General features: G+C 34.5%; 2 protein-coding genes across 4 annotated transcripts; both read right to left on the bottom strand.

The window, feature by feature from the left end:
* Window positions 1-1850: 1850 nt before the first annotated feature.
* Window positions 1851-7853, bottom strand: LOC11442632 (probable leucine-rich repeat receptor-like protein kinase At1g35710). The gene is made up of 2 exons (XM_003622519.4): window positions 2533-7853; window positions 1851-2374 (listed from the first exon to the last, which is right to left on the bottom strand). Exons 1-2 carry the CDS (start codon window positions 5822-5824, stop codon window positions 2085-2087), a joined length of 3582 nt encoding a protein of 1193 aa, XP_003622567.3. The 5' UTR covers window positions 5825-7853; the 3' UTR covers window positions 1851-2084.
* Window positions 7854-7989: 136 nt separating this feature from the next.
* LOC25498119 (probable helicase CHR10) lies at window positions 7990-16320 on the bottom strand. 3 transcript variants are annotated; one of them, XM_039828080.1, is made up of 17 exons: window positions 15954-16320; window positions 14901-14908; window positions 14275-14353; window positions 14016-14173; window positions 13775-13903; window positions 13350-13530; window positions 12367-12502; window positions 12126-12243; window positions 11960-12049; window positions 11394-11501; window positions 11105-11308; window positions 10887-11012; window positions 10141-10802; window positions 9388-9533; window positions 9042-9206; window positions 8408-8508; window positions 7990-8312 (listed from the first exon to the last, which is right to left on the bottom strand). In XM_039828080.1, the coding sequence occupies exons 1-17, from the start codon at window positions 16138-16140 to the stop codon at window positions 8121-8123; spliced, it is 2790 nt and encodes a 929-aa protein (XP_039684014.1). In that variant the 5' UTR covers window positions 16141-16320; the 3' UTR covers window positions 7990-8120. The 3 variants fall into 3 exon arrangements, with proteins under 3 accessions (XP_039684014.1, XP_039684016.1, XP_039684015.1); XM_039828081.1 differs by having other exon boundaries at window positions 8160-8312; window positions 8394-8508; window positions 15954-16319; XM_039828082.1 differs by lacking the exon at window positions 8408-8508 and having other exon boundaries at window positions 8127-8312.
* Window positions 16321-27371: the final 11051 nt, after the last annotated feature.

Here is a 27371-nt window from a genome sequence, read left to right as displayed (position 1 = left end):
TATATATAGTTATGAACATGCCAATTATAATAATCAAATTCTCACAACAATCAACACAAAATTCAATCGGAACAAGAAGTCATATTTATAAAATGTTTTAGGTAATAGGAAAAAATTTCTCATCAAAAATGTTGGAAATAAAGTTTCCATGAAAATCATATGGTGTTTTCTCCAGCCGTCACTCCTAATTGCTTGCAGATCAATGGTGTCATTGGCTGGAATGGCGTTTTTGCAAAACTTTAACATTTTTTAGTTTAAAAAAAAAATGTTGGAAAAAGTTCAAAGACGAGATCTCTGCGGGATCTATTTCCATTGCTGTTAGAGTGCAACTGGTTATGAGTATTATTATTCGAATGATAGTCTATACTTTCCTCTTCTATAACTGCTCGATTAGCCTCCTAAATTCCATTGATAAATTGATCATAAATTTCACTATGTTGGTGATATTGTGGGTGGGTTCAATCCATTCAAAATTTAGTACTAGACGAAATAACACACGAGCAATGCAACACAAGGAAGAATAACACAACACAAGGCATAACAACATAGGACAGATTTTTATGGTATTTAACAATTTTTGTCTTATATGATTTTTGGCGGATTAAAAGGTTATTTTGGTATTGTAGATAAATTGTACTTCGGACTAAAAGTTTTGTGGTTTAGTGACAGACAAGAATTTCAATTTTCTCTTGTCCATTGTCTCCAATTTGTCTTGTCTTTGAAACAATTTTACAAATCAAACACTATACAACTAGAGTTATCTTGTCATATCCTTCGTTCTTTAGCTGATCAAATGCACCCATAGTAGAAAGCTATTTACTATGACTCAGCACAAGGTTTGCACTCCTAATTAATTAAGGATTAAGAAGGTCTTGGTCTCAAATTATGTTGGAAGTTTCTTAAATATGATAATGAATGAGATAGTTTCCTTAGATTAAGGGTGACTAAAAATAATGGTTTTTATAAACCACACAATATTTATTCTTCTATTTGTGAGGTATCAAATGTAAAATCTTAGTTGTTCACGACAGCTCTAGATGACAGTTGGGTGATGGAAAGACTATCAAATTCTTGTTTGATAATTGGCATTGTGAACCTTTAGTTGATGACCATTGTATTGATCTGAATGCTAAGGTGAGTGATTTCATTAAGAATTACTTCTGGTATATCCTTAACTCTATCTTGTTAAATTACTCGAGTCGGTTGCTTCGATTCTCAAGATCACCATCTCCGAAACTAAAGGTCCTGATATGATTGTTTGGAATAATTCTGTTGATATTGTTGATCCTACATTTTATTGTTTGTTATGAATAAATATTTCAGTATAGCATAGGAACGTTATTTCTGATCTTCATATTGAAGAGTTTTAAGATGTTGGAGATGCCAAACTCTATGTTTATACTGATGATGGAACTTAGTAGAATGATGTTCAGAAAATGCATGTTGTTAGGAAGTTCAAGGCATGAGTGTAGTGAAACTGAACACTTGGAAGAAACTGCCACTTGTAAATGATGAGTATAGTACAACTTCAAAACACTGGAATATATATATATATATATATCCTATACATTGCATTAAAAAATAAACTTGTAGAGGTAACATCTGTTAATATGCACAATAAAACAGCTAGGAAACATCATCAATTTCTCTTAAACACATGCACAATGTCCCTGTAGTTCAAGCTGCTGTGCAGGTTGTGTACTTGCCACCACCAAAGGAAGTGAGGAGAAAGGATCTTCCATTATCACTAATAAATACCATTATTAAGACGATAACCAAGAGAAAGATCAAACTGTAATAGTTCCTAACACAAATGATTCTGAAGTAAAAACACTTCAAAAGATGGTGATCATAGGCATAAAAGATTGTCACGAATACATAGCATCATTATATTAGCTTCAATTTTCTCTATAGTTCTACAACATTTATTCTTTAAACAATTGAGTTCAATTTTTTGTGAAGCAACTTATAATACAAACAAGTCAAAAAAGGTTTACAAAATTAAAAAACAAGGAAGTATAAGTAAAACTCAAGCATATTAACCAAGTATAATCTTCAGATATTTGTGTGAAACCACTTTGACATTACAAGCTCCTTGATACCTGCTCCATGGTAGGGCGAGATTGTGAACTTTCAGTCAAACATGCAAAAGCTATCATTGCAATCGATACTAACTCCTCAACAATGGGATTCAAAGGATGAGGGAGACGTTGGTCGAACATATCTATTACTAGCTTAGTATCAGGTATAGAGCCAATGGTGTTCAATAAGGATATAACATCTCCGGGATGTTTTCCAAAAAGTATTTCCAATGCTAATACTCCAAAACTGTACACATCACACTTCTCGTTCACTTTTGTTGTGTATGCAAGTTCTGTACGAAAACAGAAATAGGAATCATGTACTAATCAAATAGCAAAAATTAAACATGAGATATAGATAATTATGAAATTGTTTCGTTACAAAATGATTAGCAAGGACAAACAAACTGAAAAATTACTTGTGTAATAAGATTAAAGAATGGGGATTTACCTGGAGCAGCATATCCAAATGTGCATGCAAACGAGGTTGAGCTCGTTAAATTAAGATCAAGAAGCTTAGCTGTTCCAAAGTCAGAGACATGACCCACACATTCCGAATCCAGAAGAATATTCTTGCTTGATATATCTCGATGAACAATTGGAGGCGAGCAATCATGATGCATGTAGCATAAAGCATTGGCTACATCTTTAATGACATTCACCCTCTTATTCCAATCAAATGCAATTGCTTCTTCATCATCTTTCAAAATCTTTTCCAAACTACCTTTCTCTACAAACTCATAAACCAAAAATGACAACTGTGAATGTGAGCAAAATCCATACAACTTCACAATATTACGATGTCGAATTTCGGTCAGAGCTTGGATCTCATTTGTGAATGATTTTAGATTTGGATTTTCTCCATTTGCTACTGAATGGAGCTTTTTCACAGCAACTACTTGACCTGTGTGCAACTTTGCTTTGTAGACACTTCCATGCCCTCCAACTCCAATGAGATGTTTTTCATCAAAATCTTCTGTGGCTTCCAAAATGTTCTCATACAAAAATTTTCCATCAAAGTTCCATATTGTAAGTACATTTTGTGGTACACTGATGTTCCCTCCAACCTGATTTTCATTGGTGGTTGATCTTTGGAAGAGATGATGTGAGAATTTGAAGCAAAATAAGGCTAGAACTAGAGTTCCAACAGCTACAAAGGGTAAAACTATCAATAAGACTTTCTTCGAATGATGATGATGAGATTCAATGCTTGATGTTGGGCAGGGCTCTAAGCCAGAGACATTACCACACAAGCCTTTATTATTTCTCACCACTTCAATTGTAGCGTTGCTGAAAGCTCGAATATTGGGGAGTGGACCCTCCAATTGGTTATATGATATATCAACAGACGTTAAGCTGAACATCTGATCGAAGCTAGAGGGAATAAAACCAGAAAGATTATTATGTGAGATATTCAATGTTTCCAAGTATTTCAACTGTGTAAGCATTGATGGTATTGTTCCATCCAAAAAATTTCCACTGAGATCTAGGATTTCAAGGACATTAAATTGTCCAAATTCAATAGGAATATTTCCTGTGAATTTGTTATGGCTCAAATTTAAGTTCCATACCTTAGGCAAATTTGCAAGTTGTTTTGTGATGAAGCCACTTAGATCATTTTCTGCAAGGTCTAAGGTCTCAAGCTCTAAGGATGATATTTCTACAGGAATGTTTCCTGAGAGATGGTTATTGCTTATCAAGAGGTTTGACAAAGATAAGTTGCTTAACTCCTTTGGAATTTCCCCTGTGAGATGGTTTGAAGATAAGTCAAGTGAACCCAAATTGGGTGCCCCTCCTATTTCTGGTGGTATATGGCCTGATATATTATTATTGGAAATATTGAAGGTTGTCAGGTTATGGAACTTTTCCCAATTGGATGAAAGGTGTCCATAAAAATTGTTTTGACTTAATTGCATGTAAACCAAATCTGGATATACACCAAAGTCTTCGGTTATATTTCCAGTAAGTTGGTTTTGTTCAAGTCGAAGTCTTATAATGCTAGAGCAATTCTTCAAACTCTTTGGAACGCGGCCAGTGAAGTGGTTATTTTGAGCAGCCAAGTATTTCAATTTCCCACCAATGCAAATGTTGTGAGGCAGCTGACCAATGAAGTCATTACCATACATTTGCAGTTCTACCAAATTGATAAGCAAATTCATTTCCTTTGGAAGCTTCCCACTAAAATTGTTTTTACCAAATGTAATATACTGTAAATCACTCCAGTTTCCAACTGTAGGTGGGATTTCACCAGAGAGAAAGTTATTGTCCAAATTAATTGAAACAACCTTTCTCAGCATTCCAATTTCACGAGGAAGCGAACCAGAAAGATTGTTGTCATTCAACCATAACTCTTTTAGGTTCACCAACCCCCCAATTTCCACAGGAACGCGACCAGATAAGTTATTGTCAAAAAGATGTAGATACTCTAGCTTTCTTAACTTTCCAATTCCCGTAGGGATCGAACCAGAAAGATTATTGTCATTAAACCTTAAATCTTTCATGTTCGCCAATCCCCCAATTTCCACAGGAACGCGACCAGATAAGTTATTGTCAAAAAGATGTAGATACTCTAGCTTTCTTAACTTTCCAATTCCCGTAGGGATCGAACCAGAAAGATTATTGTCATTAAACCTTAACTCTTTCATGTTCGCCAATCCCCCAATTTCAGCTGGAATACTACCAGATAAGTTATTTTGAAACAGGTATAAATATTCTAGCTTTTGTAACTTTCCAATTTCCTTAGGGATGTGGCCAGAAATTTGGTTGTGTACTAAATTTAGATATGTCAAACTCTTGGCCAACTTTCCTATAGAAAATGGAATAGCCCCTGTGACATTGCATTGATCAAGAGAAAGGTAAGACAAATTTACCAACTTCCAAAGTTCTTGGAGGATGGGACCATTAATGGAAATACCACATTCACCAAGATCAAGAGTCTCTAGCTTATGCAAGTTCACAATTTCTTGGACAGATACAAAACCATGAAATATATTTAAATCAACTGCTAAGTAGGTTAAGTTGTTCAAATTCCAAAGTTCTTTTGGAATGTTACCATAAAGGTTGTTTATTCCTAAAGACATATGTGACAACAAAGTCAGGTTCCCAATAGAAGTTGGGATAGTCCCCGTGAGACTTGCATTTGAGATACTAAGTTCTCTCAGATTCTTCAATGCACCTATTTTTTTTGGAATGGAACTATTGAAAACATTATTATCCAGGTATAAAGTATGAATGCTAATCAACTGTGTTATTTCATATGGAATTGTTCCTGAGAGAAGATTGAAACTAAGATCAAGATGAGCAAGTTTGGACAACATTCCAATATGGGAAGGAATACTTCCATTTAAGGAATTGTGACTTATGTTTAGGGTTTGGATATTTGGAAGTGATGAGAAGTTAAGACTTTCAAGCGTACCTTTCAATCCCATATTTGTGAGATTTACCTTAGAGACAGAAATGGAATCTTCATTACAAGAAATTCCAAGCCAGTTGCATGAATTATTGCCACTCCATGAAGATAACAAAGCTTGGCTATGGTTGTCAAGACTTGTTTTCCACTTCAGCAAAGCACTTGCTTCTCTACTTTGTAAAGTTGCTGATGAAGTAGTTGAAGTAGGTGTTGTGAATGCACAAAAACAAGTTGAAAGCAGCAGCCAAAAGGGTAAGAGCTTTTTGGACTGAAGGTTTGAAAATAGGAACACCATGGCGGGATATGTTGATATGGTGAATACTCTAAGATACATGTGTTTGGTTTCATGCAGTGTTTCATATATTTATATAGAGAAGTTATAAAACAAGGGTATTAATTTCTGTTGCAATTTAATTTAGATAAGTTCAAATACATACTTGTTATTTTTATTTTTCAAGAAAAAAAAATATATTTAAAATTAATTATAAACGAATAGAAGATAAACGGACAACAACCTGCATCACTAATCTTTTTTAATGACAAAATCTATCCTTCCAAACACGACACTTATGGACTTAGTTATGATCTAGTTTGTTGGGGATTTTTTTTTTTTGGTTGAAAATAGAGAATATGTTCAGTGGTGGGGATTGAAAAAAGAGAAAAATGAAGTAAAAAATACGACAGAGAGGATCCAAATCCATCCAAGTACATGCATTATAATGTTTCAGAACTGAAAGAGTCAACTGTTTCCATTGACTGAAAATCTGCAATATCGGTCTTTCTTGGCAATGTTTTGGAAGACTTGACTTGAACCTTGTGACATGGGTCAATATCAACATGTAAGTTCATAAGACTAATGATACAAGCTGGCCCCATCTTGTGTTATGTATTTAATTCACGGAAATGCTAACTTGTGTGTTGTGGCACAAGTTTAGAAACTAAACATAGAAACTTTTTTTAGAAATTATACATTCAATATATTAAAAGTTTTAAAAAAATTATCATTTGAATACAAAAGTAATTTTTTAATTTTTTTTTTAGGGTACAAGTTAGCATGACTCTTTAATTTAATCTAAATATGACAAAAATTGATCGAAGATGTGGATGGTTTGCAAATGGATTACTTGCATTAACACTCTTGAAATAGTCAATCTTGATATCGGTAAAGATGAAGTTATGAACATTGAAAAGTTATTGGCTAGCTACACTTTTTTGTTGTAGGTAAAATTTTGTAACTTGAATTGTTATTTTAAAATTTACCTAGAACTATTATGTTTAATGATATAATTTTTTGTTTTCATAGGCATGAATATATAAACACCTTGAAAATATTTGTCTGGGATTATGAGAGTGACTTATAGAGAGGACTGTCCACATGCTAACTGGTTCATATAGAAAAGGGGTCATGCTATACTAGATTCTTACACGGTGTCATCGCATTGTGGTTGATGACATCAATCTCAATCCATATAATTGTGCGGCAGATCATGTTCTCATCCACACTTGCCGAAGCGAGTGTTGAGGAAATTTAGCTATGTTCAGAGTATCCCTAGACATGCCTCTATTGTTGCACCATACACATGAGCATTTTTCAAATGGAACAAGTTTTTTAGGATTATGTTCTGCATCTGATAACTGAAGAAGACTGAACAAGTTGTGGACACTAATTTGGCGTGCAGATAATGGATACTTACTTGGTGTGGTTCTACGAGGTTTCTCGCCCTTTTTTGATAACTTGTGTTCCAAATAATCCGTTGAGGCCTGCTAATTTAGAGGCTGTGTCAGGGTCAAAGAGACGACAATTAATTCCACTAAATAGAATCTGAAGCTTGCAGTCACTCCTTTGTACATCGCTATGGAGCATATTGTAGCTGAGACCACGCCTGCCACTCAGTATCATTCATTGAGGTGTAAGCGAAGGAATGTCATCATTCATTGAGGCGTAAGCGAAGGAATGTCAGACAATATAATTCATAGGGCACATAATGATGCCTACAGTTTGTTGTTTTAGTAGTTTGTTTTAAGCGAACTTAAGTATCTCGGTTTTAGTAATTTGTTATGACATAATGTTCTGATTAACTCTTTGTACCCATTTTGGTATCTTGGATTTTTAAAATGAATATGTTTGTTATGAAGTATTACTTTGTCACATTTTGTATCTCGATACCCCTGCCAGGTTGATATTTATTTAGTGTGACCAGGGAAAGATGTTGGTTATACTTGTGAGAAGTTCATCCCCCTTTACATGGTTTCTTCTTTTTGTTTTAGACTCTTTTGTTTTAGGATAGAAACCTTCCATGTTTTCTCCTCTATCCTCAGTTATAAGTAGAAAAATGGTTTGTATGCAAGCATATGCTATTCTACAATACCACAAGTTCTTATGCTATGTTAGTGTATTCTGTAGGTTTGGACATTCGTTTTCGGGAGTTTTACAACTTTGGGAGGACAGCTTTGCTGCATTCTCTTTGAAGTTATGCTTTTAGTCGCAATAAACACTAGTTAAACACCAATTTCAGTTGATTCTGTCATTAGATATTCAACAGCAAGGAAATTAGTTCATGAGTGTAACAGATTTGATGGCATGGTCAGTCAGATTTGACACATTCTTCTAGTCATGTCTCAACATTCTTCTAGTTATGTTCTAACACTTCAAAGGATTTGCAATTCATTACACTTGTGTTGTCCGGAATTATATTATATACATACATGTGCACGTATAGGGTAATAGGGAAACGTATCTTCAAGCTCTTTTTTCCATCTGAACTATCCCTCTTGTGTCTGGAAACAGCGTGGATCCTTAACGTTATCTTCGGTAATAATACCTGTAAGAAATTGATGATCAGATATCTGTTATCAAATGTTCTTAAATCTGATGTTGATCTGATAGAACGGTTACAACTTACACATATATATTTACGTTGTACATGGAGGCATATTTTCTTAGAAGCCGTTCTATGGTGTACCATTGAGAGCGATCAGATCCATCTTGATAACCAATCCGTGGCATGTGTATTGATGCTTTGCAGAATGATCAAAAGAATTTAATTTGTTTCAGTAAGTTTGAAACACCAACTCGTCATAATTTAATTTTGAAGATAATGCTAAAACAATCTCAGCCTCTCTCTATTTGATGAATTCATGCTTGATAAATACTTTCCAACAATCATTAATAGAGAAAAAGAGTAAAATGCATAAAAGATTCGACTTTTAAGTAAATTGCATGAACGCTCTCAACTGAAAAAGCAAAATCTGTTAAAAGGAATCTAACCTATAGCAACTAGGTTCTCTAAACATTTTTCTTAACAATGAGAAATACGAAGATTCCTTCACATTAACTTGATTATTACATCAATGTCCACACTTTAGAATATATAATTTCATTCCTATTTTTTCTCGTCTTTAACTTGAATGATTGGATAATGGATATAATACATTGTAGTAATGCAAGATCAAAGTATCTCATTGACAACAAATTAGTCATGCATGTAAGCAAGAAACAAACAATATAATGAACAATAATAAAATATTAGATAAATGTGGAAGCATGTTACCAGAATTTTGAGCAGCTGAGAACGCTGCCTTTGATAAGCAGCTTTCCAAGTGGACAAGTGAGATTTCACTTCGAGGGACTTTACGCCTTGGATTGTAGGATTGAACCACAGCTAAAGCAACCATTTTGGGAGCATTACCGTCCAAATTTTGATCATTACCGTCATCTATAAGTGAAAAGGATCAAATAAAGAACCATATACTGATTCACTATATACTAGAAATCAAACTCCAAACAAGTGTGCCAACTGGCATATGTTATAGATTTTTCTATTTTCTTATAAAATGCATGATGCATCATATTATTCAATCTATTTTCTTAAAAAATTAACCTGTGTTTGTGCTCACCTTCAAGCCTTATAAGATGGAGATCACCAAGATGCAAATCCCCATGTTCATAAGCCCGTTCATATGCATCACTGATGCTTGATGAAAGTTTAGATAGTGCATCAAACATTCCACCATGGCCCCAACGTCCGGAGGTGTCAACACAGCTGTAAAACCAGGTTATATATTCACAGTAAATAATGGAGTCAAAAACTATGATAGGAAACGGTTAATATATACAAAAGGGTCACTTTATTTGGTTGATGACAATATTAGGACAGAATTACAAAGAGATGTAACAATAGTGCTTGCTTTGGCCAACGATATTCTCTTATGGCCCAAAGCTAAATTGAAGAGAATGTGTCCCCTTCCTTCAGTTGCATTTCCTATTTTCATCATACCTATACTCTCTGTCATTTATACTCTTCATTTGTCTATAACAAAATTACCTTCTACTTATATGTTTCCCTCCCAATTACAATTAAGCTCTAAAACTTTCATACTTGACCTTAAATCAATCTTCATTTGTATTTAATTTGAATGCTGCCATCAATGCAAAAAAGAAAGGAAAAATATATACCTAGACACGTATTAGTATTTAGTGCGACATTATCATTTTATCAAATTTTATGCCACACACAGAGCTAATTTGTAATGAAGAAAGCAAACCCACATGGAACAAAGTTCTAACAGAAATACATTTCATCAATATAATTATTAAAAGCTTGGTGCACCAGAGCAAACTATGCGGTCGAGCAAAAATAAAAAGTTTACCTGAATATTAAAACAGGTTCAGTTGAAGGAACGTTTGTAGGGGCTGTACAATCTCCATAGACAAAATGAACAGAACCAGCATCTAATATGGTATCCCCATCTGGTGGGCTAATAGGGTCTTCAACATTCAACGACTGGTATCCAGCAGCATTCCACTTAGACAGCTTCTTTTCTTCTGCCTTCTTCCTTGCAGTCTCAAGTTTTTGACTCTTTTCCTCATCCAAGTTCCTTCTGCTTTTCAAGTCAATAACTGAGTCGCAACTTGATTTAGAAACTTCCTCAAATTTTTTAACCCAAGCAAGATATGATGCCTCATCAAGATCAAGATCACAAGAGAAAGAAGCAGAACCTCTTTCCTTAACATCAAATCCTTTTAAAAAGTTTCTTGGATTGACCTCAAATTTCCTGTCATCCTTATCAAATATTTGTTCATCACGAATAGCAATCACTTTGTCAGCCATTGCATTAATTTCTGTTAAATCCATGTCCTTGTCTTTTCCATCATTGATTTCATTGGGATCAAACATACGTAATCCAACTATGATGGATTTCAAATCACCAGTTCCGACTGAAGATAATTGTTTATCTTCTTGTTCCACAATATTATCGCCTGTAACATTTAGGCTCAGCTGCAATTTTCTTTCTGCCCTCCGCATAATTACCTGCAGTGTAACATGTGAGTTCATGGATTACAAGCAAATAGCAACCACAGTCAATGAATAATAAATATACAAACAGAAACATACTTCCTCCACTGTATGTTCAGTAACAAGGTTTATACATAAAACATGATTCATCTGGCCAATTCTATGTGCTCTCTGCAAAGCTTGTCTGTCCACCTGAGGGTTCCAATCTTGCTCGTAGAATATAACCTATAGAATAATGGAAAATAAAAGACAAGAAAATGAATTGGTAATAAGGTTCTAGTTTCAAAAAAGAAGGGTTAAAGCCAGACATAACTCACAGTATCAGCAGCCACGAGATTCAAGCCAACTCCCCCAGCTCTTGTTGAGATCATAAAAACAAAAGCTCCGTTTTGGTTAGCTTCAAAATTCAAGCCCGTATTAGCTGATGAGTTGCTGAAACTTCTTATTGCAGCAAAGCGCTCCTCAGCCCTAATTGATCCATCAAGACGCTCGTAAGAATACTTACTTAACTCCAGATAATCCTATATTAGAATCGAAGAACATTTCATCAGTTAACCCATTTAAATAACACAAGGCATTCAATACATAGGTCGAAAAAAAAATTACCTGCAAAATGTCAAGTGTATGTGTCATCTGAGCAAAAAGAAGAACACGATGTCCATTATGATGTAGCTTTCGAAGAAGTTGGTCCAGAATCAGCAGTTTACCACTGGCCTGACAGAGAAAAGGATGATAAATACGTTCAAAGCAAGAATGATGGTGTAATTGCGAAGTGTCTAAGGTACTTGGGCCTAGTATGACTGGTAAGCAAGAGTTGGAGAAAGTGTTGGACCAAACCCAATACAGCCCATAATATGAAAGGTTATTGAAAATAGAAAAATATTAATGTTTCACCATCCAAGTAGTTTTTGGTAAATAGTTTTGGAATTAATATTAGTATTTAGAGGTGTAGCAATTATATTCAGGTTCATGTAGCATCTGAGTTGTCTATTTCTTTAATTTTCTTTTCTCCGCACTTTCATTGCCCTTTTTATCCTCTTCTATGGGAGATGCAATACTAACAAGCAATAAAGTACAAATAATACAGAAATGTATAACAGTGACTGTATGACATAACAGCCCAGGTAGGATCAGTCTAAAGTTATCTAGTAAAAACATAGTATGGTAATTACCTGAACCAGATGTTCACCTTCTTCATAAGGTTCAGGTTCAATACCCGGAAAAAGATAAGGATGGCTGCATGCTTTCCTTAGTTGTATCACCTAAAAGAGTGAATCATATTGACCATTAACTACAAGGTGAAAGAAAGAAATAGAAAAAAGCAAGAGCTTTACTAACAGTATTCTGTAGTGATTGGTGATTTGATGTTCCAGAAGATAGTGCGACTAGCTTCGGAAGTTCCTTCCTCAGTATTGACATGCAGACCTTTTTCTGCAGGCTAACAAGTGGTACTAACCTGTCACAGGATGGAATTTCAATTTTCAATGGAACAACTTTTCATGTTTTAGTTATCATAAATTACAATTCCATTAAAATAAAAAGTCCAAGTTAGTATCTAATTAGAACAAGTACAACATACACAGTTGTCTCAGTGAGAGGTGGCAGCACCAAACTTCCACACTCCATAAGCTTTGATTTAGTTCGTCGGAGCATAAACGCAGCCAATACACTTCTTAGGATTTGAAGTCTCTCCTTTACCTTTGGAGAATCATGAACTGTTAAGAAGCAAAGCTGCCACGATCAGAAAATGCTAAAAGCAAGACAATAATTCTGTTCCCAATTTAATAAGTTTATTTATTTAATAATCACATGGCACTCGATTGGATGATAAACCGTCCATCCTGTGGTAGCCTCTTCAAATCCTTAAGACTAATTAAACTAATACTAACTGTTTGAAATTCCACCTTCATTGTGGTCCGTCCCTAGCTGTCTAATTGCGGCATTTGGGTTACCTTCATTGCAGCCTCCAACATTTTCATCGTGTTCGGTGTGAATGGGCAGATTTATTCCCACATTGCCTAGAGATATGGCTTTCGTAGTGTTTAGAAAGCTTGGGCAGCCCTCACCTTACAAGTCGGTTTGTAAGGTTGAGTTAGGCCCAATCAAAATTTTAAGATGATATTAGAGCCTATCCTAGATCTGATGTTGGGGTACAAGCATAATCCACGCTCCGAGCTCATTGGACCCGAGCACGAAGGGGTGTTAGAAATTCCAACTTCATTGCGATCCGCCCCTAGCCACCTAATTGCGGAATTAGGAATGCCTTCATTTCCACCTCCAAAATCTTCATTGTGTTGACTGTGAAGGGGTGGATTTAGTCCCACGTTGCCTAGAGATATGGCATGTGTAGTGTTTATAAAGTTTGGGCAGCCCTCACCTTAAAAGCTGGTTTTGTAAGGTTGAGTTAGGTCCAATCCAAATTTTAAGACTAGTATACAACAAATGGATCAATGTTTACAGTAGAGAGCAATCAGATTCTATAAGTGTGCAGCAAACTTCTAAGAGACACAACAATTAACAAGCCAGTAATGATAAATTATAGAACAAAATGATAATACTGACCTGAGGTAAGATCACTGATGTCCTTAAATGTAGAAAGGAACTGATCTAGTGTCCCAAAAACAGATGGCATGCAAAAATGCATCAACGCCCACAGTTCAGAAAGGTTGTTCTGAATAGGAGTGCCAGTCATCAACAACCGTCTTGGCATGATATAGCGATCTTTGAGAACATTAAATAAAACCTGTAAAGTTTAAAAAGTTTAACTACTGCAGTTTAATAATCTCAGAGGCAGTATGACTAAATTGTCTTGAAGTTTTGACTATCAAACTGGCTTAAATGCATGATTTGTTCCTATTACACCTAAAGATAGTCAAATATGATTATTGATGATCAATAAAAATGAAAAGTGAAACACAAATTTAACATTAAGAAGCAAATTCTTAATTCAATACTATAAATAGGCATTTAAGTTATTTTTTACATACACTTGACGGGTTTTTAAGCCTTTGCGCTTCATCGATGATTGCATACTGCCATGGTATTTGAGAAAGAAAATCCTTATCCATTAGTGCAATGTCATATGATGTTAACAGCACATCGAATGGCAACATGACCTGCCAAAACATTTGATCGAAATAATTATCAGTGAACAGTCATTAGGAAATAGAACTGTTGAAAGAAAAGCCATCCAGATTCAACGACTCAATGAAAATATAACAAACTCACATTATGTGTTGGCTGCTTTGTTACATGTTCATGTGTTTTCATACGTAGACTGCGCCTATATTCTTTATCACCAACATATTTGAAGACTTCTAGTTTAGGGGCATATTTGACTATCTCAGATACCCAACCATCCGTCACACTTAAAGGACATATAACCACTGTAAAAAGTAAAATGAAAGCAGGAAAATGTATAAGTGCTTATTTCAATAGAAATTTCGTGAAAACAAAACTATCCAAATCAAAGTTTTCTTTCACTCACAAAATGGCCCGTGTGACAACTGGCGCACTTTCAAATAGCTTAAAAATGAGATAGCTTGCAATGTCTTGCCCAATCCCATCTGTCGATAATTATAAACAGACGGTAACATAAACACATCAGGAATCATATTTTTCATTCCAAATAATGAACTGTCAAACTTGTTTTCGGTTCTTCATATGCTAAATTAGAAAATCTCTGACACTCATAATTTTCAAAAGCATGTGCAGTGCTTATCAGTTAACAATTTTCAGATAAATGCAACTTGTTGCATATGAACAAATGAGACACATGGCAGAGTATGACTAACAATTTACTATGCAGCTCAAAAGCAGCAGAAAATTGTACATAACTCCAACAAAATTCCCTCAATTCATTAGAGAACATGACAGAATATTATAAGCAAGTAAATAGAAATATCTACAAACATATGATATTTAGGAAGCACGAAACCGCCTCTCTGTAGGGTATATGTTGATTTTACATAACAATGATAATAATAACACGGAAAAAATTGTCAGATAAACATTTAAGGTAATTTTATATGACTCTAATACCAAATAGATTAAAAGTTATCCATTTCACATTGCATAGAAGCTCTGATACAGATTTGAATGAAGAGTATATACCTCATCCCCTGCAAATAATGGAAACATTATGATCACTAACATTATCAAAAATTGTTTCTTCAGAAGTAATATCAAAACCAACTAGTATTAAACTTTTGAAACACAACAATAAAAATAAAAGACAAATGTTACATGAAATTACTATCAACAACAACAACAACCAAGCCTTATCCCACTAAGTGGGGTCGGCTACATGAATTATACGACACCGTAGTGTTCTATCAAAAACCATGTCCTTCTCCAATCTCTAGGTTCTTCTTAATAGTTTCTCTTATAGTTTTTCTAGGTCTTCCCCTACCTCTGGTGATTTGACTCCTCTCTATCTGATCTACTATATACATAATCCACAGGTCTTCTCACTACATGCCCAAATCACCTAAGTCTAGTTTCTACCATTTTTTGTACTATAGGTGTCACCCCAGCTCACTCTCTCTCTAATGTTGTCATTTCTAATTTGGTTCCGTCTAGTCTTACCACACATCCAACGCAACATCCTCATCTCTGCTACGATTACCATGTGGTAATATTTTACTTTTAGTTTGTTATTTGTTTTGGTGAGGTGTCATTTGTGAGTGAAAAGAGTCTAGAACCTATCATTTTGTAATGCCTCGACAATATAGCTAAGCTAATTGATTTTGAATAAAAACAACTCATTTATTAATCACTCCAAAATTTCATTTCATATTACATATTTAGTAGTTCTATGTTTCAATCATTTCGTTTCAGGGTATTTTTTTCTTTTTTCAATATCAAAATAATCACCCAAAAATATAAAATGTGATTCAAATTTTAAGATTTCCCGTGTAATCAAATTGAGAAACAAAGTATTAATTGATTAAGGGCCCGTTTGGATTAGCTTATGAAAAATAGCTTAAGCAAATAAAAAAATTGTTAGGTTAATTCATAAGTTTTCACTAACGAAAATTGTATCTTCAGAAGCAGTTTTTTCATAAACTACTTTGACAAGCTTATATGAACATAAACATTTATTTATTTGCGTAAGCTATTTTTGCAAAAGATTGAAAATGAAAGGGTAATATCTCATTCACTCACCAAGAACAACGTTGACGCCAAGTTTATATCTCCTTATAAGCCATGAAATTCCATCCACTTGATGAGGTTTCAGTGTTGCTTTAATCCCAAGCTCTTCTTCACTCGGCGCTGCGTCGCCGGAACTTTCGTCGTCGTCGAGCATTATTTTAGCGGCGACTTGGAGCCTCTGTTCGTATTTCAGGTTCATGGCGTCGAAGATGAGTTCGAAACTGTGAAATCGGTGGAGAAAGAGAGTGTGAGTGAGTTAGCGGCGACGTGTCGGTGAGAATGTTTTTGTTTCACTTTTTGCCGCAATTTTTTAGATTGATTTTTGAACGGAAAAGTAGCGAGGGAATGAACTGAACAAAAATGATGGTCAGAAAAGCAGCTCAAAGTGTTTATGAATTGGGAATAAAGTTTTTTTTTTAATTTTATTTCAAATCAATGTGTATAGATGAAAGAGGGAAAAAAATGGTTTTAGGCATCTTTGTTAATATTGGCCCTTACTCTTTTGACCGTTCTTTTGAGTGTGATCTCATGTGTTCTAGTCACGTTGGCAATAATATTAAATCTAGTATCTAATATTATAAACAATGAGCACTATCTAATAACATATCATTTCTATCTAAGTGACAAGTATGTCAAGTGATATGTGGAAACCTTTTCCATGATAATATTCATGTGTATAGTTATTTCTTTGTCCTCATATATATATTGATCACAAGGCATAGATATTGTCACCCTTGTATAGATCAATATTTATATTTCTTGATTCCGAAATATACTGAATAACGAATAAGTCCAATATCTCATATTGACTTAGTTCGGCATGGCCGTGCAACTTTACAGTCATATTTCATCAAGAGGCCTCAAGATATATCTCATGTTATGAGGAGCGACAAATCTCACCTAGGACACTCATGTCCCTCAACATGATTCATCAAGTACCCATTAGCCAACATTATGGTTATCCTTTTACAGACAACGTTAGAATGGCAATAAAGAAATGTAAGTCCACATATAGGGATCATAGTGGTTTCAGGTCTAAGAGTGATATACATTATTATCAATGTGAGAATATCTTATGACATTTTCATAACAAACTGTATAGTATTCTCATGGTGGGTCAATCCAGTATAAATATTACTCCTAATATTTATACCTACTAGACTCTTGACCCGTGCTACCGCACGGGTCCAACTGAGAAGAATTTAAACGAACAATGTTATCAATGCAAACAAATTTAGTTAATAAAAGTCATGTAAAATTTAAAAGCCATGTTCAAATCTACGATAACCATTACAATACAAAAATAGATTGAAGAATACATGTGAAAAAAGATTGAACTTCAATGATCAAGATACATTACGAAAGACTTCATGATAAACAACATTTGAGGTCGTATCAGTAGTCTCTCCATCTCCATCAACGATTAGAATTTTCAAACCTTGTTTTGAAGTGACTCTTGAGATTGCAACGTACAACTGACCATGCGAAAACACAGGAGTTGGCAAATAAATTCCAACATTCTTAAGTGATTGTCCCTGACTCTTGTTGATTGTCATGGCAAATGAAACAGATATTGGATATTGTCTTCTTTGAAACTTGAAAGGTAACATCAGACGGTGAAAGAGATAACCTGGGTATGAACACTTTTTCCGACATAACAATAGATCCAAGTTCGTGCGTAGGATTAATTCAATAGTTGAAAACTCATTTATTTTCCGAAGGTTCAACTTTCACACGGACCATCTTTGTTGATTTGTTAATTGATTGCTCTCCGATTTCAAGGCCACTAAGTCCAGGTGAATTATGACCATCAGATGATCTCTTTGTTCCTGATTTGCTTGATGAAGTGTCTAGCTTGTTAGAATTGCTGACAGAATCACCTCCATCCAAAATTTCCTACAAAAATGAGTCAGGCATGTTAAAAAAAGCAATGTCGTAATTTCAAAATTATACAGATAAAATTATCACTATGAGTGTTAATATTCTCACCAAATTATTAGCATCACTTCCAAGAGCAGTGTTCTTAGGTGCAGTTTCAACTTGATCTCCCTCATTCGAAAACTGTTAACAAAAAATATAAGTGAATCGATATTCCTTAATATATTTGCATAGTAACTTGCTATATTGATATGCTTCTGCAAGTAAAGTGGCAAAATATTATAACCTTAATAAGACTATACTTCTTGATAAACTCATCAATGATTTCAACATCATCAGTCGCTTTTTTCACTCCATAATTTCTCCACTTCCTATTGACATTGCCATCACTAACTTCCACCTTAAACAACATTTTTTTTGTCCACAAAGAAGTTGAATTCAGGCGGATACACATCTTTGTTGTCAGGCTGAGTAAAAAAAAAAGGTAATGCTCGGTAATCATTTGGTGTGATATAACTGGGCTTTGTACTGCTATATACAGATAAAATGCGGTTAGAAACTAATAAGAAACCTTGCTCATTTCTTCAATCAAGTCTTGGACGTTCCGTCCAATGAATTGTGTGACAGTACGATCAAAGAGGACAAACGTTGTCGACCTAGTCTCACCCATCACAATTAGATGCAACTTGAACCTGGCATGAATTGTGTGACAGAATAATTATGTGTGCTGATTTTATTAGCTTTGTTATTTAACACGTGAATAAAAAAGCATAAGTACCTTGGAACAGCATGTAACGCCCTAATTGTTATTTAATTATTTTTAGTTGATTTAAAGTCTTTTATATGATTTTAAATGATTTATGTTGATTTTGTGGTGTGGTGTATTTTATTAAATGGTTATTTTCATTATTTAATAGAATAAGTGGAGAAATAGAATTATTTTGGAGTGTGGGGTTTTGATTAGTAATTAATGGAATTTAGGGGGAGTTTAATGTAATAGAGGAGTTATACTTTGGAAGTTAAGGAAAGAATAAGGGAGAAATAGTTTTGTACGTACAACTGAGAAGTTTGGGAGAAAAACCAGAGAAATCAAGAACAAGGGAGAGCTAGAGCAAGAGAGGATCGATTTTGCTGTAGCTTTGTTTGGGCAATTGAATTAAGGTAAGGGTGAGACTATCTCTCAATAATCATAATCTATAATTTCTGAAAATTGACCTAATTGCATGGTTTTGGAAGATAAATTGTGGGTTAAGGTTTGATGATGATTCTGAGGGGAATGGGTATTGATCATGTTAATTCTGTTGTAATGTAATGTTTAGAATGAAAACTTAATCTATACTGTTGTTGTGATCATAAACTGATTGAAATTATGATTGATTGGATGAATTGATGAAGATTTGTATGATGGTGGAATGATCTGTATTTGTTGTTGTTGATGCGTGTTTTATGTTCCTTTAAATGCCTAATTGTATAAAGAACCTATAAACAATCTTTGGAAACATGTTTGGGCATTGGGAGATCAAAATTGGGAGTTTTGGAGTGAAAAATGGGTTAAACCCGTGAAAAATTATGCAGAAACGATGACTGTTCGCTTAAGCGAGCCGGAAGCGAGCTGTAAGCGAACAGCTACTGTAAGTAGTTCGCTTAAGCGAAGCACCGTTCGCTTAAGCGAAGTGCCTTTTTACAGCATTTCTCATTTTGCGTTCTTGTGTCTTTTTCACACGTTTCTGTTTTGAATTGGCCTTTGGTGTAAACATGAAAGTTGTAGATAATTTTGCTAGCTTTCCAATGGCTTTGGTTTGACTCTAAAATGATTTTTGGTTTAGGAGTTATGATGAAAATACTCCAAGTAGGTCTTAGGGAAATTTTATGAAAATTCAGCAAAACATTTTCCAAGTTAATCCAAAACTTGTGGGATAATTCCAAGGCTCAAAACTAGAAGTAATATGAGTGCAATTAAGGTGTTTAAGAGTATTTAACCCATGTTGTGAGTTGACCCTTGGGGTAGGAATGGAGGTTGATTATAGTACTGTTGATGTTGAGTGAGTCAGATATAATATAATTTGATGTTGTTAGTAATGAGATATATTTGTATATGCATTATGTGGATTATATAAGATGTTTAAGTTGATATTGATTATCATTTGATATTGTTATATCTTGAGATGTTTATGTGTTGCCTATGTTGCCGTTGTTGAGTTTAGTGAATCTGGAGATGATTAATTGTGTATTTTCTGGAATCGTTGGATCAATTATGAAGGATTATTGTTGACTGTGATGTATATTTATATTTAAATAAATTATACATGTTCCTGAATTCTTTTCAAAGGTTGAAGTATTATTAATTGGATTGTCGAGGTGAAGTCATATTTACATATATGCATTGATGAGTAGTGGTTGTCGTTGATGTTGTTGAGTTGTATGTAGATATACACAAGTGGAGTCAGTTGCATTAAAGGGTGGTAAGTCATATAAGTACATATGCATTTGTCGTTGAGTTGTATGTAGATATATACAAGTGGAGTCAGTTGCATAAGCATAAAAACGATGAGGACTTCGGTCCTGGAACGCCTTGTCGTTCAAAACGATGGAGCACTATGTTGTTCAAAACGATGTTAACGATGAGGACTCATGTCCTGATAAAAGAATGCTTTAACCATTCTATAACGATGAGGGCTTCGGCTCTGATATGGTACCACATGCATGGTTGCATTTGTTGAGGAGTCTTAGTGGAGTTGTCATGTCCTACATGAGTCTTAGCGGTGAAGTCGGGTTGTTGCATGAGTCGTTGTTGTTGGTTTTAATTACCATTTGTTGTTGATGTTGTTAATGATGATATACTTATATATTGATGAATTATTATTATGACAGGGTGTTAGATTTAATTGATGAATTAGATATCTATTATTGATGATATTGTTGATTATGAAATATATACATATATTGGATAATTGTAGTTGCCGTTGTTCTTGGGAGATTTGTTGTTGTTGCTGTTGATTAAGTTGTTGTCGTCGTTGTTGAGTGAGTTGTTGTCGTTGTTGTTGAATCTTGTGTTGTCGTCGTTGTTGGTTGAATTAGCAAGTGTTACTAAAGTTAAAGAAGTAAGAATGTAACGCCCCATTTTTATTTAATTATTTTTAGTTGATTTAAAGTCTTTTATATGATTTTTAAATGATTTACGTTGATTTTATGGTGTGGTATATTTTATTAAATGACTATTTTATTATTTAATAGAATAAGTGAGAAATAGGATTTAATTGGAGTTTGGGGGTTATACGAGAATTAAGTAAACTTAGGGGGAGTAAAGTGAATATTGGGAGATTATATTTATTAAAGAATTAGAAAATAGAAGTGGGGAAAAAAAAAAAAAAAACAGTTTTTACGTACAACAGAGAAAAGGGAGAAAAGTCAAGAAAAGGGAAGAGAACCAAGAAGGGCTGCGTTTTCGATTATCTAAGGTAAGGGTGAGGCTAACTTACATTAATTTTAGTGTATATGATTCTGATTATGTTTTAACAAAAGTTATGAATAAATTTGGAGAATTGGGAATTAGGGTTATGATGAGAATTGATGATTAAATGATGGAATTAGGGTGAATTGATGTAGAAATGATGAACAGACCTTAAATGTTTCATATATTGATGTTTAGAATCAGTTTTAAGGTTAGAACAATGGGTTTGGGTGAATTTTTGAGAAAAACTGTAACCTGGCCGTACTGTTATTCATCGCTCGCCTCCCGAGTGATGAACCTCGCCATAGCGAGTGATGAAGACCATCGCTCGCCTCGCGAGCAGGAGTTACTCGCCTCGCGAGTTGCACCTCGCAGCTCGCCATGGCGAACAAGTTTACTCGCCGTAGCGAGTGTGGGCAGAGAGCTTGCAAGATTCTGTGTTTTTGAGCTGTGAGTTTAACCTTGGGTGTTTATGAGGGCCTGAACATGTACCTTAATGATTAGGCAAAGTTTTAGAATGAGATTGAACTTGGAATAGTGTCAGAATGGAATGGTGAGTATTTTACCCTAACTCGCCATGGCGAGTAGAGCCTCTCGCCTCGCGAGTTGTCCCATTTCAGAAGCCTTGTTTAGGATTTTGCGATCTTTTGTCGCACGTGATGATATGAGTAGACCCTTGAGGTAGGAGAGAAGTTATTCTTGATTATACGGAGATTCAGAGAGGATGTTTGTAATGTTTAATGACGTCGACTTAGGTTGATGAACAAATGAGGAGATAATTATATATTATGAAAGATGTTGATATGAGTCCTACTCGTTGTATATGATGGTTATTATTGTTGTAGTCTCGCTGCTTATTATTATATGTTGTTGTTGAATTGAATATGATTTGCTGCTGATTGTTGGTTTATGCATAAATGCATTCAATTGGATTATACAAGATGTTGGTTCAGGTTGTAAGGTTGCAAGTTGTCGTTCTAAGTAACGGAGTCATAAGTTGTTGATGTTGACCAAGTTGGGGAGTAAGTCATAAGTTATTATGCACAGTCGTTGTCGTTGTTGTTGCCTATGTTGTCGTTGTCGTAGTTGAGTTGTATGTTGATATACACAAGTCGAGTCCTTTCATGATTAGGAAACCGTTGAGGGCTCATGCCCTGGAATGCTCGTCATTCAACTGTTGAGGGCTTATGCCCTGGAATGCCTTGTCATTCAAATTGTTGAGGGCTCATGCCCTGGAATGTTAATCATTCAACCGTTGAGGGCTTATACCCTGGAATGCCTTGTCATTCAAATTGTTGAGGGCTCATGCCCTGGAATGTTAATCATTCAACCGTTGAGGGCTTATGCCCTGGAATTGCCTTGTCATTCAATCTGTTGGGGGCTCATGCCCTGGAATGTTCATCATTCAAATTGTTGGGAGCTTATGCCCCGGAATGTTTAGTCATTCAATGTGTTGAAAATAGTACCACGCCGTCGTTGTCGTTGATGTAGTGGATGATGTTGTCGTTGTCGTTGATGGTGATATTGTCGTTGTTGTAGGTTGTGTTGTGGTCGTTGTTGTTGATGGAGATATTGTTGTTGTGGTCGAGTTGTTGTTGTCGTTGTTGGTTGATTTAGTAAGAGTTATTAAAGTTGAAGAAGTATGAATATTATTGTGGGAATATATGTTGCTTATTACATTATTTAAATAAGTTGATGATTTATATATCTATTATTATTGTTTGTGAATCTCACCCCTTCTGCTTGGAATTGTTGCCCTTCGTATGGGTAACTTGCAGGTATTGAAGCTTATTAGAAGTGGTGGCTCAAAGTGTCTAGGGCTCTGATACGTAACGGGATGGGATATCGTTGTCATGTTTTCATTCCTTATGTATCATTATGAACCTGTTGATATTGATTTTAATCATTAAGGATATTTTGTTGAGGCCAAGTGCCAAGGATGTTTAATGTTGAAAATTATTTCCGCTGCGATGAATTGATATGTTTTGATGAACTATTATTTAATGAATATCATTTTATCCTATTCAAGAATTTTTGAAAAGCAGTGTAACACTCCGTTGTTGATTTAACTCTGATTTTACTTATTAATATAACTGTTGGGAAGTCGGGGTGTTACAAAGAACATTATTGTTGAATATATGTTGTTGTTTATATTATTATGATATTGATTACGATGTTATGATGACTGTTTATGGTGTTGAATATGAGGTTGTTAGGATGTTACATGATGATGATTATGAATGTTGTGATGATGATTATGTGATGTTATCTATGAGTTGTTAAATGTACTTGATGATGGTTATGTTAAGTTGATAAGTTGTCTTTTATTCATGAATTGCTAATGGAATGTTCGATGAATAACTATTATTATGAAATGATGATGTTACGTATAGTTGCTAAGTTGTCCTATATTCATGAGTTGTTAATAAGGTGCTTGGTGGAGAAGGTTAATACGAATTAATGATGTTGTTATGTTGTATATGAACTATGAATATGATGTTGTTACGTTGTTTATGTCATTGCTTATGAAGTTGTCATGTTGTATACGAATTATGAGTATGATGTTATATGATTATGATTATGATTAAGATGTTGATTATGATGTTAAATGATGTTGTTATGATGTTGTTTATGATATCGAGTCATGACTCTTGATATGATGAGTACATGATATGGTTTAGGAGTCGTTAAAAGAATTATTATTACTAATTGATGGAGTTTAAGTTGTTAGGTGCATTTGATGAATTATATATTATTATTATTGATTGTGAATCTCACCCCTTCTGCTTGAAAATGTTGTCCTTCGTATGGGTAACTTGCAGGTATTAAAGTTTAGTAGGAGTGGTGGCTCAAGTGTCTTAGGGCTCTGATACGTAACGGGATGGGAAATTGTTGCTAAGTTTATCATTCCTTTATGTATCAATTTTGGAACATGTTGTTGAAGCTTTTATTGTCGTTAAATTAATTCCGCTGCAAAGTTTTAATTATTACATTGTTGAAATTTGAAGGATAATTATCTAATTATTCCATTTGTGATTTTTAAGAAAAGAAGTGTAACATTCCGTTTAAGGTGTTTTACTCTGATTAATTTATGAAATTTTTATGTTGGGAAAACGGGGTGTTACACAGCATTTTTGCATTCCTTGCATCGCTTGCAAGTTAGTTTTCCATCAACCAGGCTGACTAACGACGCACACACAGTGCATGAACCGAAAAACCACTCGACACCGATTTCAATCTCGCATATGGTAGAAAGTACTGATCCATTACATGGCTATAATATTGATTCATTACATATAATTAGTAAGGTAAACTTTGACAACTGATTGATGTAACACACTAAAATTACGACATTAATTAAATAGTCTAACATATTAAATATAACAACTGATTTCATATTACCGCTTTGGACTCTATAAGATCCTCTATTGTCATTCAATTGCAATCAAGAAGCTCCTCAGCAACAGGGCGTGCACTATATGAGGACATATGGCTAACACCTTGTGTTAGTTCAACAACAACATTCCCCATCCTATTTACAAACAATTGGGTGAATGTAAGTTTAAGTTAAAGTTCCAAGGGAATAAATTTGGATTTTATATGCACACTATATGGGTAAATTACCTTTCTCTGTAGTCAGCAACCTCAGGAAGATCACCATTAATTATGATCTTTGAACCATAAAATTAATTCACGACACCCATGGCACCTGTCGGTGATTATATAATTTAGTAACGTCTATTTGAGGCATATTAAGGCTTGGCTATAAGACTGTAAAGTAAATGCAGTAATGATGAAATTACTCATATACTTCAACAATGGCCCAAGTTGTAATGATGAATACAACATGCTTAAAGTTATCATGAGTTTCAAAATACTTGTCAATATCAGTTGCAAATTCACCCCAAAGGGAGCAATGAATCCTAGAGTGTCTGCAAAAAAGAAAAAAATTATTTCTCATAATCTAATCTGTTTAGTAATTCAATAAAATGAAAAGTTGTGAACATTATATCTAGTGGCTTACTCCAAATCTTCTAGCATAAGATCAATGACTAAGCTTTTTCTTTCATTCTTTTCGGTTTCCCTTAAACTATCCCTCTCAACAACATGACCGATTACATCTACAATCAATTTTATATGGTTATTTTATATCTAACAAACTAAATACAAATTCTTATAACTAGTTCCGGATAACATACCAGCAACTTTATCCTCCTCATGAGAGAGTAAAATGTCTTTAAAGGCCATAAACTCAAAGACGTTCCTTGGAATATTGGGTGCATTCACCTTAGCAAATCTGGCATTGTTCATCATGCTCAGCTTGTGCTTGTGAGGCAAAAGTCTGTACTGCCCCTTGTTAAATCCAACCATTACATTCTCTAGCTTATAAGTGCCGCCTTCTTCGACCATTTTTTGAATAGTTGGCACCAAGTATTTACGAACAGTCGCATGTATCCTTCCTCGCTGAAAAAATAACATGAAATTAGAGTATGCATAACGTGAAATCAGAATTGAGTTGATTGTTAAAATGTATGCAGAAAAAGTATTGTAAAAAACCTTCTCTTCGACCAGCATCATGTTCATGAAAATTATGTCATCTGGATTCTCCTTGTCACAAATTAGCCAAATATGGGCAACATGAACAATCAACTTTATATCTTTCTTACCACCAGAGATGGCTGAGATGGGGGTAAACTTGTTTGCCATTTTTGCAAAGGTTAAGTAACTGTATTGAAATCTGTAATTGGAACTGCTATACTTGTGATGACAAAGTCACACTTATATAGGTGACTCAAAACTGGCTTTATGGGCGACAATTCATTAAAGTATGATAACACTTGTCTTATTTTTGTGTTCATCCATGCATTCTAATTTATTTTGAAGCAATTAACCAAATAGTTGTGCATGGAAGGGATTAGAAGAGGCATTACACATGTATACATTTTTAACCAATTAAAGTATGTTGAAATGTGTAACTTGTGATTAATGATCAATTGAAACACCTGCCAACTTTATGACTATGTTAGAAACCGTGCAATTCAAATTTTAAAAGCAAAGAGTGTTATTACTACAAACTGCACGCCCACACCCTATAGCACATTGGGCCACACAATATTAAATATGCCTTGGCGACCTTTCAGGTACTCATAGAGCTGCAGTAAATTCAAAAACCACCTGCTCCACTTGCATTTAATTCAAGTGCCTCTGTATATTCTGTCTTACTCGTAAAAATACAGACAACAACTTCATTCATTGTTTAAAAACTGCAATCCACATGGATCTACAAACCCCATGCAACCACGTAGGACACTTAAAAAAAATTACAATTGAGAGTCTTATTTGTTTTCTTTCGTCCAACAATGCAAACCAAAGTCATTCAAAAGTTACATTCATTATGAGATTAATCCTAAGGTTTGCAGTATTGTGTAAATAGACTCAATTTGATCCATAACACAAATTTATTGATGCTTGACAATAGAGACAACTAAGATGATTAATCCTGAGGTTTGTAATGTTCATTTAAATATGGGTAATTTGATAAGTGCAAGTTATTGACGATTTGATCGTAGTTTATATAGACAAAATCTGATGTCTTGAATATAAGAGTAGTGCAAATATATGAAGGTTTGCAATTGAATTGATGATGTGTTGAATCTTCTAATTTCCAGTTATGTGAGATTGAGTTGAATTATGATCTCTGATTGGCATATAAGAAGTATCTGCCATTGTTTTTATGCTGTAAATTTATTAACTTTTGAGTTTTTATATGCCACAACATAATATCATATATTGGGAGTAAAATGCATTATGTAAACTCTTGAAGTCAGAGACTGCTTATTTTAATTCGTATGCAGATTGTAAATATAAAACATATGTGATCGCTTCATGTTGAAGATTAGATTTGACACAATCTTGATACAAAAAAAATAACCATCTGAAATTCCATTAAGATTGATCAAGATTACATAAGCCAAAATTCTTGAATATGGTCAAGATTAATATTGAAATAGATGGTTCAAAACATGGTGGTGAGGCCTAGTTCCAAATATAGTGATGCAATTCCAGTTGTTCCCACAATCGTCAAGCAAAATCAATGAAGT

Source organism: Medicago truncatula, chromosome 7 (genome assembly GCF_003473485.1).
Source record: "Medicago truncatula cultivar Jemalong A17 chromosome 7, MtrunA17r5.0-ANR, whole genome shotgun sequence".
NCBI classification, from domain to species: Eukaryota; Viridiplantae; Streptophyta; class Magnoliopsida; order Fabales; family Fabaceae; genus Medicago; species Medicago truncatula.
This window is presented reverse-complemented; position numbering and strand designations above follow the sequence as displayed.